Source organism: Streptopelia decaocto, assembly GCF_964273445.1.
Source record: "Streptopelia decaocto genome assembly, chromosome: 3".
Lineage (NCBI taxonomy): Eukaryota > Metazoa > Chordata > Aves > Columbiformes > Columbidae > Streptopelia > Streptopelia decaocto.
Genome location: NC_138656.1, coordinates 40,273,922 through 40,292,878, shown reverse-complemented (window position 1 = coordinate 40,292,878; position 18,957 = coordinate 40,273,922). Strand labels below are relative to the sequence as shown.

General features: G+C 41.0%; 1 protein-coding gene across 7 annotated transcripts in view; it reads right to left on the bottom strand.

The window, feature by feature from the left end:
- Positions 1-442: 442 nt before the first annotated feature.
- Positions 443-18,957, bottom strand: part of RGS7 (regulator of G protein signaling 7) — a gene marked incomplete at both ends in the record, with an annotated part of 239,621 nt that continues 221,106 nt past the window's right edge. For 5 of the 7 annotated variants that reach the window (XM_082048680.1, XM_082048674.1, XM_082048683.1 and 2 more), the window contains one exon: positions 17,377-17,427. In XM_082048680.1, the coding sequence (XP_081904806.1) occupies positions 17,377-17,427 (51 nt within the window). Of the gene's footprint in view, positions 605-17,299; positions 17,428-18,957 lie in introns of those variants that run through there. The other 2 variants (XM_082048677.1, XM_082048678.1) reach the window with 2 other exon arrangements.

Here is an 18,957-nt window from a genome sequence, read left to right as displayed (position 1 = left end):
AAATACTTTTACTGCAGAGGAAAATGACTTGTTTCATGCTTCTCACATATCTTTATTAAATGTTTGGACAGATATGCATCAATTTCTTATATAAATAATCTATGGCTTTTTAGTTTGCAAATGCTGGTTGAAAGTTCACGAGAGCAGGCTTTTCTGTGAACTTTCTATATTTATAAGTTCAGTCACTGCAATAAATCCTGAGACTATTGCCTGCTTAGCCGCATTTTGCCCCGTACCCCAATGGCTAAAACAGAGAAGCTGAGAGCTCTACATCTGAATATTTTAAAACCTCTGAGCAGCTTGATTGGAGTTAGATTTTCTTCTTAAATAATGCAGGTTGTTCTGAAGAGAATGTATAACCACAATTATCTGATAGTCAAATGCTTGGTGGTTAAGGTACAAAGCTCCACTACCGCTAATAGAGGTTTCATTTGAGCAAAGCTTATTGCAGCATTTTGTAGTTGCTAGAAAAAAAGTGTTCTTTGTGCGTACTGTAGTTCAGAGCTGTAAGGTCTTTGTGAATGGTTACTCTCAAAGCGCTACAGAAGTTCCCCGGTTCAAGGTGGCTCCTGGCTCCTCGGAAAAATGAATGTGGGGTTCCAGCCTGGGAGGAGAGAAATAAGTGAAAAAGGAGCATCCTTGGACTAGGCAGGAGAGGTCTGCCTAGTGCAGCTCTGCAGCTGGGACCAGTCAGTGCTAAGCTGGTTCAGGAGGAGGAAGAAAAGTGAGTGCTGACCCCAGAAAACACAATGAGCATTCATGAATCCAAATTCTCAATCACAGTAAAAACTCCTCCAGCCCTATTTGTCAGAGCAAACGCATTTTCAGATTATAAAACCAGGAGTCGCCATGTGGTCACCCAACCACATAATTTAGGACACAGAACATCCTTGAATTTGATCCAGTTTAAACTTGAGTACATCTTTTAGATTAAAAAAACCCAACAACATCTATTCTCGATTTAAAAATTACTAATGGCAGAAAAGCCACAATAACCTATTGCGATCCATGCCAGCAGCTAAGTATTTCATTGGTGAAATGTGCAGCCTTTTCCTCCTGTGCTTTTTTCCAACTCCAGCCACCAGATCTTTTTATATCTTTATTTGCTAGATTGGAAGAGCCCTAGTCCTGAAGTAAATACTTACCGTCTATAACCGGTAATCCTTCAACCTTTTTGTGATACACGTAGAAGACTGCGTATCTACAGCTTCTGCCAGAAAGTGTTTTCCAGTCTTTTGGTTGCTCCCAGAGTTGTTGCCTGCACCCCCTCTGGTTTCCAGGCAGTCTTTTGGAGTGCCTGAAGCAAATGCTACGCTTCAGTGCTCGACACACATACAGAGGAGACAAGGCCTCCCTGTCAAAAAAGCATATTCCCAGGAGTTACATTAGTTTTCAACCAGTTTTACTCCTGGAGTTGATGTCCAGCTGATGCCCTGGACCTGACCCGCTGTGTCCTGTTTTAACTCACTGGTTCCCAGTGGAGGATGCTCCCGACAGCAGGTGAAGCCCCTACACCTTGTTCCTCTGCATCTGACTTCACTTTTTCCCACCGGATAGATGACTACTGCTCAGTTATCCCATCAAATGACCAAGCACTTCAAACTTTTTCTTTTAGAGTTCCTTCAATCCTCATTACATATGCTATCCCCCATCTTTGTAACATCTGTCAATGTTTTAAGTGATGGCTTTGTTCTCTTACCCACCCTTAATACTACCACTCATACTAATAGTAAAATTAGTAGTGTATTTTTTCAGGATACTATCAGAAACAAAGCTACTCCCTGCTGAACTGTTCAACTGTAGAAATGTTAGCTAGTATCATCGTTATTCTCTGGAGCTTCATTTCCCTGGAGTTGCGCGTTATTATTTACTTCATGTCCAAGGTATTATATAGAATTATTGTGCTGCATTTTCAGCTCAGAGAGGTCTCAAGTGAGGTAAGGAAGGTTGGCAAGTAGAAGTCATTTTCTCTGCTTCTATCATGCTTTTCAGGTGTAAGAGCCAAAGTTATTTACTAATTAATCAGCTCCATGAACTAACTGAAATAATATATTCTACCTGTACTAACTCAAATAGCACATTATACATAGGTGAAATGAAAACCACGGCGAATGTAAATAAAAGTTTCACAAGAATTTGTGACAGACCATGAAGAAGACCCTTGGAGGGAAATAACTTTCTGGTGTCTTTCTTTATTCATAAAGGCAAATTCACTCTCTTTCCTCCTGAAACTCATTCATACCAAATCTAGGATCTACATGTCAACTCCAAGTCTTCTCACTTTCAAATGCTGAGCTTCTTTTTATATGTTTGATAAGTCTTTATTAAACAATTCCCATCAGAGTGCCAAAAAGACATATGTGTCACATAGAAAAAGTATCTCACAGCTCCTCTTTCACACGGACTTCTGCAAAAATAACCAGCTACAAATATGCAGGGATACATATTTTCCATTATTCATGCTGTAGAACCCGCCATAGACTGTGGGACTGTTGTACGGAATCTAAGCTTTCACAGAAAAAAATATTACCAGGCGGTCTGATGGAGAGGAAATCCTTCCCAAACAGGAACTGAACACGAATCAAGTCAGGATGACTCAGATTGTTTTTGTGATTCTGCAGAGAGACAATCTGAGATAATAGCTGGGTTGCGTGAAGTATTGCTATAATTTATTACAATAAAAATTCAAAATACAATGACTTATATTCATATTGCTATTGTTAGTCAGGTATTTATTTTTTCTACGTATATCAAGAACACTTTAATGCTTATATTTCTAGACTCTCCATGTGAATAGCCACACAGAAATTTATTTATAAATGTCTTCTGTATGCTTCATAGGCAATATGTAAAGCTAATAAACATAGGAACATCCCTTTTGTAGCTTGGTAAAGTACATTTTGATAAGAAGATAGCACTATCACAGCAGGACTGAGTTACAGCAGTAGGCAGCCAGCCTTAGGACACCGAGGAATTTATGATACGATTGTTATATGTGGAATCTTGAAGCTTATGATAGAACAACATTTCCTTTCCAGATGGTGCAAGAAAAGGGAGACTGGGAAAAACAAGCCTGAGTCTTTGCTGAAATATATAAATTACATTTGTTCTGCTTTTGATACAAAGAGAGAAAGAAACCCAGGCTATTTTTGTTTCACAAAATAGAATTACTGCCCAGGTGCTGCAGCTAGCATGGTGAAGGCAGCTCGAAGTATCAGTACAGCTAAAGGACACCTCTCATATTGGTTTTGTAGAAGCAGGTTAAGTACGTGGTTTTAATTTAACTAACCAGATCCCATGACTCAAGGTGAGAAAAATTCTTCTTTAGTGCTGTACTCCATCCTTTGCCAGAAAGCTGTTCCCAATCAAAACTATAATTATCCATTATTTACCAGTTTAGTCAATGGAGGACAAGTTGTTCTGAAAATATTTGTTTAAATCAGCCAGCCAGGCAGCAAAAAGAATGAGGAAAGAAAAAACACAACAGAAATTCTAGGGAAAACTTTTCTGTTGGCTTTATCAGGATTTGGCCAAGATCTGAAGTCAACAGATGAGAATGATAGCTATTAAAATAAAGGAAAGCGACTAGAGACTCTAGAAAATGAAGAAGCAGAGACAGGAAAGTAGTGGGAACTTCCCAAGTTCCCATTAAAGAGGGCAAAATGGAGGTCCAGCGGCAAACCAGCAATGGAAGGGAACGAAAGATGAGAAAGTAAAAGATGTGTGACCATTGATCTTAATGGATAGAGATGTCAGACATTGGCCTTGTTGGCAGATTTTCCTGAATGGGTGTTAGAGCCACAGGCTGGGTTCAGTATGGCGCTGGGATATTGAAATAGCTGGAAAATTCAGAGAGATTATTCCTGACTGAAGTTTTGGGAAGATCGCATCTGGACAGTGGTAAAGGAAAATATTTATCTTTCATTTTAAATTAACTTCAGTTTGGAAGTGATTGGGTAATTTTTGTTACAAAATCGTATTTGGAGTACTCCCTCTGAGAGAATATTTTCATTTGTAATTTTTATCCTGACCAAATGATTTTATTAGAGCATGATGAGTGTAGGGGGTATGTATCAGTAATGATCATGAAAGGACAAACATCGCACAGGCAGAGGAACCCACAGCAAGCCTTATAGGATTCAAGGCTTGGACAGGCTTCCTTCTGTCAAGGAAGGACAGAATCAAGTTTAACCACAAAGAAATCCAAACATTAAAAAATGTGTCTGAAACAAAGTGACTAGCAAATCCTCCAAAAATCACTTCACGGGGAGAGTAAATGTGGAAGGCATATTGTCTTCTTAATCCATAACAGATTGACATATCTTTTGAAGAACAAACTGCAATGCTTTCTGAACTATGAAGCCTTGATGGGAGACCAGACATGAATTTACCAGCCAGGGAAAAGGTCCTTTAGCCATTTTCCTTTTGGCTCATCCAGACCTTCTCACACCACTTCCTTGCCTGTTTTTTAAATAAAAATATCCACATTTGTAGCTAGTGGAGAGATGGGTAGATGACCAATAGATGTGTGGGTAGTAGAGAGAGGCCACTTGGTTTGTTTTTTTTTTTCTCCCCCAGTTTTCTGGTTTGTGATACTTTCCTTATCATGTCTCCCCACTGATGATCTGTCTGTCTTGAGTCAGCTTCCAGTGCAGTGAATGGTTTCCATTTTTAATTTACCATACATATGTAATTATAATTTTCCCTGTGGACGTGGACAAAGAGCTTGCAGTCTTGACAACCATGTTACAAATAATGGAAGCACATGCTGTCAGTGCTTCAGGTAGTAGAACACAGGCCCCCAAACCTTTCCAGATAACCTTAATATCCTGGTCTTACAGACATGAATCAGTACAGAGATGACTCATCAAAATAAATACCAGTTATATGGCCCAGATCTAATTTTTCATGGCCTCTACTTTCCTGCAGCACTTTCAGGACCTGGTGTTGTGAGTTGCAGCATTCTTCTCGCTTTTGGGTGTTTGCCTGTGTCATTGTGTGCCTCCTCCAAGGACCTCGCACTGCTCCAATGCCCTTCCCAGTCTCAGGCTCCTCCATGGACACAGGCACCATGGTCTGGTTTTCCGTGTGAGCAGTGTATTGGTCTTTCCTCCTCTATGTATGCAAAAAGGGATTATTTGAACAGAACCAAGGAGTAATCTTGCCAGAAGTTCTCCAGATTCTTGAGGAACATGACATGGATAGTTTGACAAAAGCTACCTTTGACGATGGACAGACTATCACAAAGTTGTTTCTTTTTCTAGTGTAGAACTGAATTTGCTATCACACTACATCATTACCTCCAAAGCAGTAAAAGATCCATATAGGAGTGCACAAAAAGTCACCTAAGGCCTTACTACCAGAGGAAAGAGTAGTTGGTAGCAATCTCCCAAACAGTCATGTTTCAAAAGCATCAGCCTGTAGGAGTCACAGCAATGTTCAAAACTCCAGCACTTTCCTCAATGTGATCAGGTCTTCCATCAGCAGCTGAACCAGGTTTTGAGCCAGCAATGTTTCCATACAAATTAATAGTAGCAGAAATATAATAATAATAATAATAATAATAATAATGATGATGATGATGATGATGATGATGATGCCTGGCCCTCCCTATCACTGCTCCTCATGGAAGGTTTTCCAGCAGAGCTGTGCCAGTTGCACACAGAGCAGGCAGATGCGGAGCACAGCTGTTTCAAAGGACGTGCTGTCAGCAGTGGTGGCACTGCCACATGAAATGCCAGTGTGGCACCTGAAGACTTGCTGTAGGATCCTGTGAAGCGGGAATCTTGTCCCTTCTGTGACCAGAGATGTGCAACCTGCGTCTGACTGTTCCCACTTACTGCTCCACACATACTGCACCACACAACCATGCTCATTCACCTCTACAAATATCATGTTGCCAGTGACTAATGTATTTTATTTTCTTTGTGACGAATGTCTCTGCATTACCAACGAGGAACATGCTGCCCCACCATACATTTTCAGTTGTCATGCCTGTTTTTGTAAAGCTGGGATGATGGAACAACAAAAATCACCTGGAATGAAGAAGACTTTTGACGAAGAGCTCGCAAAACCCAGCTGTGGACAAGTCACTAATGCCTAAACAGATGTCAGCACAAGCTGGTTAGGAGTAAGCCCAAAGCAGGTGTGTTTCCCTGCTCTGAGAGGTGTCCTCCCCTCTCTCAGCTGAATGCAGCCCCATCTCGGGCACCACCAGCTGAGCGAGGACACAGCCCCAGCTGTGGTAGTGGCGTGAACGGCAGCAGGACATGGTCACGTTTCTCAGCCTCAGCTGCATCATGCGAGCTGGAGCCCAGCAGCCAGCTCAGCTCAGAGCCACATGGCAGTGTGACAGCCCTCCTTGCTCCCCTGGGCATCCAGTGCTGCTCCAAGCTGCAGGAAAACCACAACCAGACCCCAAGTTTTCAGTTTCTACTGCCTGCCCAGCCACATCATCAGACCGTCTCATTTTTAGCAAATGATCTAGACATCAGTGAATTCTCCAGATATTAAAAGAATATCCTTCAGCCTGCTACGCCACCTCTGAATGTGACCCCCCACCTAGACCACAGCCCTTCAAGTTATCCTTCATTTGTTTGTTGGTGTGCTCCCTTAGATCTGCAGATTGCTTTGATTATTTGAACATCTGGAAGTTGTCACATGCTTTTTTTGACCCTGACCATCTGAAATATTACCCAGCAGGACTTGGGATGAGACACAGTAAGGAAACAAAAACATCCTACTCATACGAACATGTGGCAGGAATTATCAAATGACACCATCCCAAAGAAGAATGCTATATATCCAAGAAAAGACAAACTTTCTCTTCACCCTCTAAAGCTGGGACAATTGCTTTCCATAACATCAATTCCAGACATAAGAAAAAAATTACATAAAAATATCTAATATATTTTTCATTAAACATGATGTTATTAAAGTTGGCTATTACTAATGGACAAAAAGCATTTATTTCATCCTCTGACTTGCAAAGCTGAAGAATATCTCCCCACATAGATGATTCTCCATAGAAAAGCCACCCCAAAATTGTTCGGCATCTGAGGTCATTAGGGTGCATAGCCCTGTCTTGCCTGTTGTCTTCACAGACTGAGTGCATGTTCTTTGGTAAAGATGGAGTGGGATATGCAAAAAAACTGAGATGGAAAAGGCTGAAATAGAGAGTCTGAGTTTCTCAGGAGACACAGAACATGGACAAGGGGCTCTGGCTCTGGAAAAGCAGCCCAAAATCAATGCAGATGAACACCATGTATTTGCAGCACTCATAAAACGTAATTCAGTTATGCATGCGGAAGCCCATGGTCAAGCACAGTTTTTAGATTTGGGTTCTCCTTCTCAGCAAGATACAGATAGTAAGTGAAGTGTGGAGAGCCAGCCATAAACACTGTACAGTTGCAGTTTGACAGTGGTTAACCACTGATATTTTAGCCTTCACCAAGAAGTTCCTCCTAAATGCCTAACTAGATGGAGGGAGGCTTCCTTCTGGGCAGCCTGTTTGCTCACAGGTCATACGACTGAAACCCTGTTGCCCTGGATGCAGCCAGGGGAACAATCAGGAGCAGTACTCACACATATACCTTCAAAGCCCACCTTCCCTGTAGGCAGCCTGCTGGAAGGGGGCTCTCTGCTGGGGTCTCCTCCCAGGGACATGCCCAGGCTCTCCCAGGCACTCACAGTCAAACCTGTGTAACTACGTCTTCCATCAGACCTCAGCTTCCGTATGTCTCCCGAGTCAAACCAAACCTTGATGTACCAGCTTTGCCCTGCAGATACTGTTTTCTTCGTTTGGAGCTACCTTTGTATTTGGTGGCACAGCACTGTGATATTTCACTATTTAAATTGGTGCAGCCAAATCAAGACAAGCCAAATGAATCTTGATAAGATCCCAGTGACCTAGAAGGAATTCCTTGTACTACAGTGACATCAGTTTCTAGGGACTGTCTTAGCAGAGATGCTCTTCTGTGATGTAACGTAACAAAAATATCCCATGTCCTTTTTTTTTTTTGGAATATGAAGGCAGCTGTTTTGTCGGTTTTTTTTGTTTTTTTTTTTAAATTAACAGCTACTGTCAGGTGGTCCATGCCTCTGTTTTAGCTGCGGACTGCATGATCAGTAAATTATGTGTTAGTCTCATCAAAGTCTAATGAGGCAATCCATTGTGTTATCAACCTCAGCTCAGGACAGATCATCCCCTGCTCGCCATGTGCAAACAATTTCCCGTGTCCCTGCTTACCTCAACCTGCATTTTCTTTTCAGGAACCCACACGTTCGACAGGGAAAAAAGCTACAAGCGGAGAGGGAAAGGGCAGGGAATGGTTGTGTGAGAAGGGGCAGGATCCGGCCGACACCTCGGGCAGCTCAGCGGCTGCAGCCGGGGTGCTCGGCCCCATCCCGCCTCCCGCCCCCCGCCCCGGGGTCCTGCCCCACTCGTGGGAAACACCGTCTCTGCGCCGTGCGGTCGGCGCGGTTGCTGCGCGCACCCGCGAGATGTCAGTGCTGCCGCGCCGCGGGGCCGCCCGGCCCGGCCCGGCCCGGGGAGCTGAGGCTGGCAGGAGCGGCGGCACCACACGCAAACCTGGAAAATCTTGCGGTCGCTCGTGTCGGACGCAAAAACCTTCAGCTGGTGCCCAGTGACTTTCCGCATCGCCGTAGCTGAGCGTTTAGAGGAGAAAAAGAAAACGGGGTTTGTATGTTTCCTGTGAATATCAGTTCTCAGCGCACAGACCAGCAAGACTTGACCAGGAAAAAAAAAATACACTGAAAGATGTGGCATTTTATCACGTCAAAACTCTCAATAAAAATAAAGAAAAAAAAGGCAAACCTTGGATAACACAAAACTGGTTTGCTTTACTATAGTAAGAAAATGGTTTTGACTAATCTTCTTTCTTTTTGATTTTATGCTATATTGAGATTTCTCAAATAATGGGCTATAATGAATATCAAAAATGTCCCATCCAATACAATTCTATAATTAATATTTTTCACGTTCAGCATTACACAAGTCAAAGTAAGCAGTACCATTCAGAAAACACATTTTTCCTTAGTAGAATTAAAATTTTGACAGTATTGTACCAGATGAGCATTGATATGCTGGCCATGCTGGTGCTTCCATATCAGTACCAACAAACAGAAATTAATAGTATCCAGGAGAGTTGTTAAAAGGAGTCATTTCTCCATTCCATGAAGGACTGGTGCTGAGGGCTGCAGACAGCTCTGCTCTGACAGAACAAGAAGCAGCAGGAGGCAGCTGCTGCTGCTGCTGCATGCACAAGACTGCAAGGCCTCAGTAATGAGGAGTAATGAGCTCCAGCCTGGTACAGGAGCTTTCAGGAACTGGAAAAGGATGCAGCTTCTACAGGCAACATTAGACTCATTAGACTTCTTCACTATGTCGGGCATGTAAGGGCTTTTTCTTCTTGTGTGTTTTTTTTTTTTCTTTTACATACTGCAGTTGGGGCAGCACATTCAAAACCTTTGCTTACATGAAAAATGAAAACGGCAGGCTCTGCGTGGTTTGAAGGGTACACAAATCAAAGGCCTCCTGTCTTCTCGAGGCTCAGACTTTTATTTTGTAGTGCTGAGCCCCAGGTCAGGCAGTGCCACCAAACATATGCATGTCCTGTTGTCTCCCACTCCTCTTCTGCTTACTTCTGACACTTCACTGGTCACAGCATTAAACACACAGAGCAGGAGGTTGGCAGCTGTCTGTGAGTGCTCTTGGGATACAGAAAGTAAGTGATAGCCATAATGAGATGCTGGTGGTGGGCCGTGGTGTCACTATCCCAGCTGTTATTTTTATGTTCTTTTTCACTTTTATCACTCCTTCCTTTCTTTCTCTTTCTCTCTCTCTTTTATTCCTCGAGGTCTTCTGGCCTCCCTTGATTTTTTCTTTCTCATTAAAGTGATCAAAGCCATTGTTCCTGGTCTGTGCTGTTGGTGGAAAGAAGTTGCCTTCAGAAGTTTTCTAGAGATGGAGGTTCATTCCCAGCATGTGATGTGGTCTGGGGCAGAGAGAGCACCAGGAGGAGTTGAAACCATCTTTCAAAAAAACTCCCACCTGACCTTATTATACCAGAAATGTGCCACAAGTGACATCCAGCTAGTTACAATCATACCTGCTGAGCAAAGGATAACCACAGGTTTCACATCTCTCAGTTCAATGGAAGTATGCTGGGAGTTCGGGGCAGGAAGAAACAGTGGGAGATGCCAACAGAGACACCAAAAGTTCAGCAGATGCTCAGCAATCCTTGCAGATGGGAATCCCAAAGTGCAGTTTTAACATGGCAGTGGTGTTCAGGTATAGAGTAGAGGTCAATTTGGCTAGTGTTCCAGTCAGCTCTGACCAACAGCAGAAGAAATACCTAAAATTCAGATCTTCCATGTTTGTTGTTGTCGTTGGTTGTTTTTTGTTGTTTTCTCTGTTTGTTTGCTTTTCAGTAATACACATGGATACAGAAAATGTAGATGATACAGGTCTGTATGACGAGAATTGCACCAGGAAGAAGCTCTTTGGAACAAAATGGAAGTCTGACATTTCAAGTGTTCTCATTACAGGAAGAAAACCAATATATAAGTGAAAATCTCCCCCTCCCAACAAATAAACTAGTGAAAGAGCTGCTGCAGTTACTACCTCATGCCTGGGGTTTCCAACAGTGACAGAAAAGGATGAGGAAAATTGTTGAGAAGGAAAGCAAGAGAAGATTTGGCAAGGCCTTACTTCAGCAACAATAAGGTTGCTGAAGTAATTCAGGTGGGGTGGAAGAAGAAGAAACGGAGCAACCCAAACTGACTTAAAAATTAAAAACTTCACTGTTCCCTAAAACTGACTTTCTGGAAACCAATTATCTCATTAATTGAGCGTTATCTACTTAATTGCCTGCACTGTATCTTAATCAGCTTGCTGGTAGTGTCTACTTTTAAAACATCAAAACATAAGTCTAGCCATTAATAAAATTCCACATTTATGCCCCTACCCCCAAAAAGCTTTGTGTGGTTATGTCTGAATCCCACCAACATCTCAAGACGAGGGGAATTTGGAGCAGCAGTGGCTGGAGGAGGAGCGGGGAGACCTGGGAGTAGGAGGGTGAGGAAGGGGAAACGCAGGACTCGGGAGAAGGACGGTCCCCGGAGATCAGGTCATGGTCAGAGGAACATTCTGGCTCTAGTGCTGGCCTGCCTCTCCTTTAATGTTTTCTCTTTCTCACTCTCTTTTTTTTTTCAATTCCAGGAAAGATAAAACAGAGGAGGTAAGCGTAAAGAACTTTAGTGGGCACCAGAAACATGCAGGAGGGATCAATGGAGGGAGGATCAGTGGAACAAAGGAAAAGAACCTTAAAAGATGAAAAATCCTAAAAAATATGTTACTGGGAGGGAGGGGGGGCTGGAAGAAAAAGGGTCTGAAATAAAATATGAGCAGTATAAAGAACAGTGCATCAGAAGAGATGAACTCAAAAAAAGGTCATAGATTTCAGGTTATACATTCCTCTCAGCAAAAAGGTGGGAAAGTAAGCCATATTAAATATGTTATTGCCACACATCTTTCACAAAGGAAAGGGAGAAAGAAGTAAAGAGGTGGATAGGAAAGCTATATGAATAATGAAATGCTTCATTTAGGTGACATACGTGCGGAAGAAGCTGCAGCACTGTTAAGAGGAAAGGTGATAAATAGTATAATATCTCTTTTGAAAGCTGACATCTGTGATGAGTCTAATGAGAGACTGCAAAGTCTAGTCAAATCAAAAAAAGATACAATGATAGTGAATGTGGCAGATTATATTTTGGGAGTGAAAGATAAGTACGATAAAAATTGCATAAATGTCATTAACAAGGTAACATTTAGAATCGTGTCTTAATATTTTTTTATATTTACTGTCTGTGTCCACACTTACAAATAAGGATTATCATCTAGCATTTGAGTAGGTTCCCAGAGTTAATTGTCATGGCAATTTCTCTTTACAATTTATGTTTACAGATCCCTTATGGCAAATAGTGATGCTGTTACTCACTCTCATTCATGCATTTGTGTTAAAGAATCAGACCAGTAGGTTCCTCACTCTCACTCACACATAAAGATACCAACAGGTAAAAGGACTAAAAGTATTTTGTATGTTAGAATCAAAAAAGAAAAAAAAAAAGGACCTTGGTAAAAGAGAAAGACGGTCTGAAAGGCAACGATGCTACTCAGTGAACAACTGAAGACACCTCACTGACCCAAGAAAAGTTAGCTGCACAGAAAGTGGAACAACCAACTATATTTTACTGCAAAGGATCTGGGCATAATCCAGACATAATACAACAGTAATCCTCTTCCCTCCTCCTGCAAAACCTGGGTGGGAGCGCTGCAGCCTGCTCTGAGCACTGCCCTCTGAGAAATCTGTAACACCCTCAACCTGGAGGAGAGCAATTAAGTCTCCCAACACTTCAGAAAATGCCAGTAAGAAAACAAAAGGTGGCTGTAATATTGCAGCAGCTATTTACCTATCTAAGCAAAAAGGTAGGGAATATTTTACTATAGTGATTGTAGCAGCGCCATAAAAAAAAAAAAAAAAAAAAAAAAAAAAAAAAAAAGAGAGAGATTTAGTTTAGATATTAGGAAAAATACTTAATAGTGGCAGATAATAACTGTCTGGAGAGACTCTGCATCCCTCTAGCTGACGTCTGTACAAACAAAATCTATATATTTTTACACATCGCTTGAGGACTCCAAAGTCTAGAACAACATGAGAGGGAGCCCGACCTCCAAGAGATCTTCCTCTCTTCCCCTCTGCCTCTCTGATTTGGGGTGTCAACCTATCTTCAACTCACAAGAGACAAAAGCATTAATGTCCTCAGCCTAGTCAGATCAAGAAGCAGACTGGCATGACTCACAACCACTTAGTACCTTGCTCAAATGACTTGTAGACAAAGAATATGTTCAAAGAAGTTTTTTATAATTTCCCCTTAATATCTTGGGATTGAAACCTTATTTTAGATAGGTCTCTATAGCTATTAACTTTATTTTAGCAAAATAGCTATGTTTTATGCACTTACTAAGTCCAAGGGTGTTAGTTCTATGCATGACATCTTGAGCTACAAATGAAATTACAAAGATGGTAATTTTAAAATTAAATTCAAACAGCTGTTAACCACTTGGAATAAAGATTGAAAAAATGGAAAAGCCACAAACTGGTGATTTCCAGCTCCTCAATCCAGTTACTTAGAGCCTTCTCTCACTTTAAGTGTCTGCTTTGGCTTTCATTTGATTTTTAAATAAATAAACACACACCCTAAATGCACTCCTGTAGGTCTCATTTTCTGAAAATGATATTGCAGTCCTATTTCTTATTTCTTGGATGATTATTTGGCTTTTATGTCTCCTTATTTTATACAATTTTAGGGGTGCAATTTGAAAAAAAAAATTCTCTATATTTGGTGTTAATTTCTTTCTAGCTGAAAACATGTTGTTGTTGGGTTTTAAAGGGCCAGCCACAGCTGGTCTTGTCTGATTTTTTGGGTTTGGATTGGATTTGGATTGGCCATGACCAACAGGCTGGCAACTCATCAGCTGCCTTCAGCTCCTCTTGCTCCTAATTACTCAGTGTCCCAGTTCTCCTCCCTTCTCGGTTCCATTCTAGTCACCACAATTAATTCCCATTTCTTACTCCTGTATTCACCTTCAGCTCATTAATTTTTGGCCAGTCTCCACTTCAGTTCCAGCTCAGCATTTTGCAGTTTCTCTTGTCACTGTCTAAGGCCTTTTTCCTCCTCCTTCATGGTTTTTTTTCGGTTTGGTTTGGTGGGTTTTGTTTGGGTTTTGTTTGTTTGGTTGGTTGGTTTTTGTGTTTTTTTCTTTTTTTCTTTAGCTTATTTTGTTCGTCTTTGTTTGGTTGGGTTTGTTGTTTTTTTTTTTTTTTTTTTTTTTTTTTTTTAATTATTGAAGGATAGTTTTTATTTGCATCTTTTGGAAGAATGGGTGAATGTTTTACTGTGCTCAGGTAGGTATCAGGGACACTCCCATCTCTCCCACTGTCCATTTTCCATTGCAGGCTGGTCTGGAGCACAAAACCATCTCAAGGGGACAGCAACATCAGTAAACACTTCCCTGTAGGTTGTTTTATGCACAAGGATGCTTAAGAAAAGAGACTGATGAACCACAGCTCTCAGACTGAAGTTCCCAGCTCCAAGTGGTTATTTTAATGAACACTACAATTAATATCCCTCAATGGAGACTGTTTTCAGCTTTCTGGGCAGAGCCAGGAGGCACTGGTTGATGACTCTTCATGGGAGAGAAGAAATGTGGTCCCTCCAAATCGAGATTTTCTCTCAGTCCTTTTTTCCTCAGCAGACTCATGGCCTCACTGGAATTCCTGATGGGTGTATAATTGTGTAAGCGAAGTCATACTTTGGCTATTTGGTAGCTGTACAGACATGCCTCAATCCAAGTTAATCTTAATTCTTGGAAGTAGAAACAAACATTTATCTTTTCTCTGTGGGGAAGTAAAATGATGTTTGTGTCAACTTAGAGTTTCCATTCCCAGTACTACATCACTGACAGATGACAGTGATCAGGTGAGGTATCAAAAGATTGCAGACAAACACTTCAAAAATCAACTGGTTTTAGAACAGATTCTGTTCCCTCTGTTTGGGCCAAATTCATTCATGTGTAACAGTGGAGTTGCATCACTTGAAACTACACTCAAATGAAACATTAATACAGCTCTTTGACTACTTTGAAATCCTTATTAATAATGCATATTTTTACTTAACAGACATTGTATTAAATCTTGTGCAAATACAGGGAAAGGCAGCTATTCAATAGAGACCTCATATTTATTGAAAAGAAAGAACTAGAATAAGTACAAAATGGGTTCAGGAATACAAATTGTCCACATCTTTTTATTGGCCAGTTGGTGGTGTAAAATGATTTGGAAAAAAATATTATTCAAATAAATCTGCGTGAAATACCTAATGTGTGAATTTGAAGCGTTAATTATAAGGGAAAGATTATTTAAAGCAGACACTAGTACCTAACTAGTTAACTCCCAAGACAAAGCAGGCAACATACCAGCTGATGCAATTGGTGGCAGCAGGACTTTGGAAATAAATATCTCTGTTTGGCACTGAGAAGTGAAACAGAGCTCAAATTTCCGTGGATTGCCTGGCCCCAAGTTCATGCCTCAGAGCACACATTTCTGTGGCAAAGGAAAATTAAATCTCAGAGTTTAAGATCTGGGGTTCAGTGTGGCTATTTATTAAAATTCATCTTGTCTCCCTAGACTGTGAATATTTTGAGTTGACCTAGATGGAGCTCTTGATAAAATCATGCTCTCATGGGGCATTTCCAGTGTTTTCTGATAAAAGCTTAGTAGAATTGTGCTAATAAAAAACTGAGACACTTTAAAGCAGTGATTATCATTCTAGCTAAAAATCAGAAATACACTGGCATGTGAAAACAAAGGATGATCAAAAGTTCCAAACCTCCAGAAACCCCACCCGAGCAAAAACCTGGGGAAGAGCCATTCACAGTGATTTATGATGTGTTTGGTCCTGGGCTTGTCCAGACTCCCTCTTTAGAGATGCTGCCATCAGGGCTACAGCTGCACCAGGTGAGGACAGGGCCGGGGGAGCAAGCGCTCCCTGCAGAGGCAGCTCAGATCCCCTCTGCCCACGGTGGCTTTGTGCAGGAGCCCAGTCTCTGGCAGAAACAGCTCAGATGGATATCTGATGTTAAATTAGGAGATTCTAGTATTAATGTATTCAAATTTATTGCCTGATTGTGTCTATGACTGTCCCACTTTTTTTGTGTGTGGGTGTGGTTGTGCATTTTTAGCTTTAGTAGTCTCTTTGAAACAAGATTCCTGTTTCTCAATATCAAACCAAAGGCAGTATGGCAGATGGTAGCAAATTTGGCTGTCCTGAGTCTATCCCATGCATTGCTAAAAAGGCTTATTTGTCCCATGCAGCATACAATGCCCTGGAGGTATCAGTATTTTGTCATTTGACTTAGTTCTCATCATCGCTTTTCCGCTCATAGCCTCTGCCTGCTATCCTCACATCATCTGTCTCAGGCAAAAGTGCTGTTTTTTAGGCCAAGCAGAGATTTCTGGTTCCAGCAGCTCAGTTTAGCTTCAGAAGCTCCATATCTGCTGTCTCATGGGCAACAGCTATGTGCTGTCATAAATCTGTCAGTAGGTCTCTGTGTGAGTAACCTCAGTAGCAGCCATACAACAGCACTCCTCAATAGAGCCCTTGAATTAAAATGACAGCCTCCTGCTTTACTACCCAAGGTTTGCTCTACAGACAGTACGCTTAGCACTCCCAAACCACTACCCTTTCGGCTTAAAATGTCGCATTGTGTCACAAGTGACAACAAGGAGAAAGAAACACCGTCCTTCCTATTTAGCAAATGCAGCTTTGTGTTCTCAGCCAGCTTTGTTCATGCCTGTTCCCAAGGAAATGCAGCTCAGTCGATCTGGCCTTGGGTAGAGACCATAGGCTGCACTATTACAGAACGGGTCTAGCTTAAAGGAAGGTTTGCTTAATGTGATGATGAGCAAGCTGGAAAGGTTTCTCTGCTGCTAGCTTGATAAAAAGAAAATAAAAAGTAAATGATTATCAATAAAGTGTGTTTGATTAAGTGTCACTGAGAGAAAGAAAATGCCATTTCATGTCACTTTTTAGAAAGCACAAGGTGTGTAACTTTTGGGGATGATTTTGCTCTTGACTAATCTTCAAATTCAATATTAAAATCTCAAACTTCCCAAAGGAAAGAGATTCTGCATCTTTTAATGAAAGATAAAACAACAATATAAACATACACAAATTTACAGAGAAAGGATCAACTTTAATACATCTGGAGTAAAAGGTGTTCTTTTTTAAATATGGTATAAAAATAAATGCAAGAAACATTAACAGAATATACAGACAACAGACAAAGACACAGGCTTTCTTTCTCAATGTGAATACATCAGTGAAATGAAACCTTCTGTGCTAATTTATTGTGCAATAAATGTGATGCCATATGTATATTTATTAATATATGCATTTTTTACATTTCTTCCAGTTTTTGATTGACGTATTTTTTTTTAATAAACTGTGCCTAGCAGAAGCTTTTTTTTCACTGTACTTGAGCTTGCAGAAAATAAAAAGACACAGATCCAGCTTGATATGAAGGAGGCAGTGAGCAGACAGTTTTCGAAATGGAGGCATCGAAAGGCTAGAGAGTCCCTCGGAGTCTGTAATGCCTTAGTATACACAAAAGAAAACAAGTCAGGTCCTTGCTCATGCAACATCTTGTTCTACTGTCCTCTGAGTCAGGCAATCAGTGAGCTACAAAGTATGTGTAATGATTTGAGTCTGCTTCCATGCTACAAGGTGATCCTTTTAGTAGGACTGCACTAGACTGGTTAACCTCTTTGATGTGAGCGATTTCCCCTGAGGAAAAGATAAAAACAAAAAACAAAAACAGAAAACAGAGGCATGATCACTGCAAACCTGTTCATCAGCAACCACTTAGTGTTGCCACATCACTGTCAAATAACTAAGGGCACCAACTGGAGTCTGTCAAATCTTAAACCACAGGAAGCCCTTACGCTGAAACACCTGCACTGCCAGCCAGATCATTTCACAGAATAAGCAAACAAATTTAAAGGCCATTTTTGAATGAGGTTGGATTTGGCTGAGGAGAAAATAATGCTGAGGTTTTTTTGCCGTCGGTCACACCCAGAACTTGAAGAAGGCTGCTCAAGTGAGAGTGCCTTGTGCTACAAAGATGAACGTGCAAGCTACAGTAGCTCTGTCACAGAAGACAAAAACCTACTTTAAAGTTCAGGCAAGGAAGTCAGAGGCAGATTGCATATTGGCAGGAAAGCAGCTTTTCCATGAACGCAGCTCTTGGTTTGCTGAGACCGTATTTACTATTTACCAGGTGCATTGGTGAGGTATGTTAAATGTGACTGCATAACACTGCTTTGAAGATGTTTGGATTTCCATATTGTTATTTTCCTCACCCTTCCTCCTGTTGCCAGGATGCAGTTTCAGTTTTTTAGCAAGTTCTTTTAATAAGGTACAATGACTGTCCCACAAGAGTTAGGTCTACAGCATGAAGAGAATGGTGCAGGGTATGTCACCATAGTGTATTTCAGGCAGATTTGAGCTTTATCTGAGGCAGACAAAAGCCATAAAACCACATAACAGGAATTAGCTCTCCTAAGGCCACATAAAAGGAGTTAGCTGTCTTAGGGCCATCCTACTGTGGCTCTGATCCAACCGAGCCAGAGCTGGCACAGCAAGCTTACATCACTTCTCAAAATACCACAGCAATACCCTGATTATGTAACATAAAACATTAAATAGCAAGTGGCTCTGTCTAACTCTCCAGTTAGATATTTAATACTTACATTTATTGTATTGTTCATTTTAAGTGTACAACTTGGAAAATTCAAACTGATTTCAAGGAGATAACAGTAAGTAATACTGTAACTACGGAGAGATGCTACATCTTCTGTAGTAAATGGTAAATGAACTTATTCTGCCATATCAATGAGTTGTTAAGTCATTTGCTGTATTATAACTCAGTGGAATTACACAATTTACTATCTATCATCATTATCAATTAAATTCATGCTCACAGGGATCTGCAAGTTGTTTTCAATAATTTGCTCAAATGCAATATATCAGAGTGGGTCTTCAGAAAAGGAAGAATGACTATTTTATTCTTTGTGCTCTGAAATAGGAGTTTAACAAATAAGGACAAGTATTTCCCCTACAATACAATTTTGAGGGGAACTCATGATCTGCAATGTTGAGTTAGACTGCTCATCCATCAGGTTCACCATATAACCTGACAGTATTAACACTTACTTCCCCAAAAGGCGGAAAGCATCCTTCCCAGCATGCCCTCTTCCCTTTGTCTAGCTTTAAATCTGTCACTTTCTCTCTCCATTAAATTTACCGCTTCTTGAC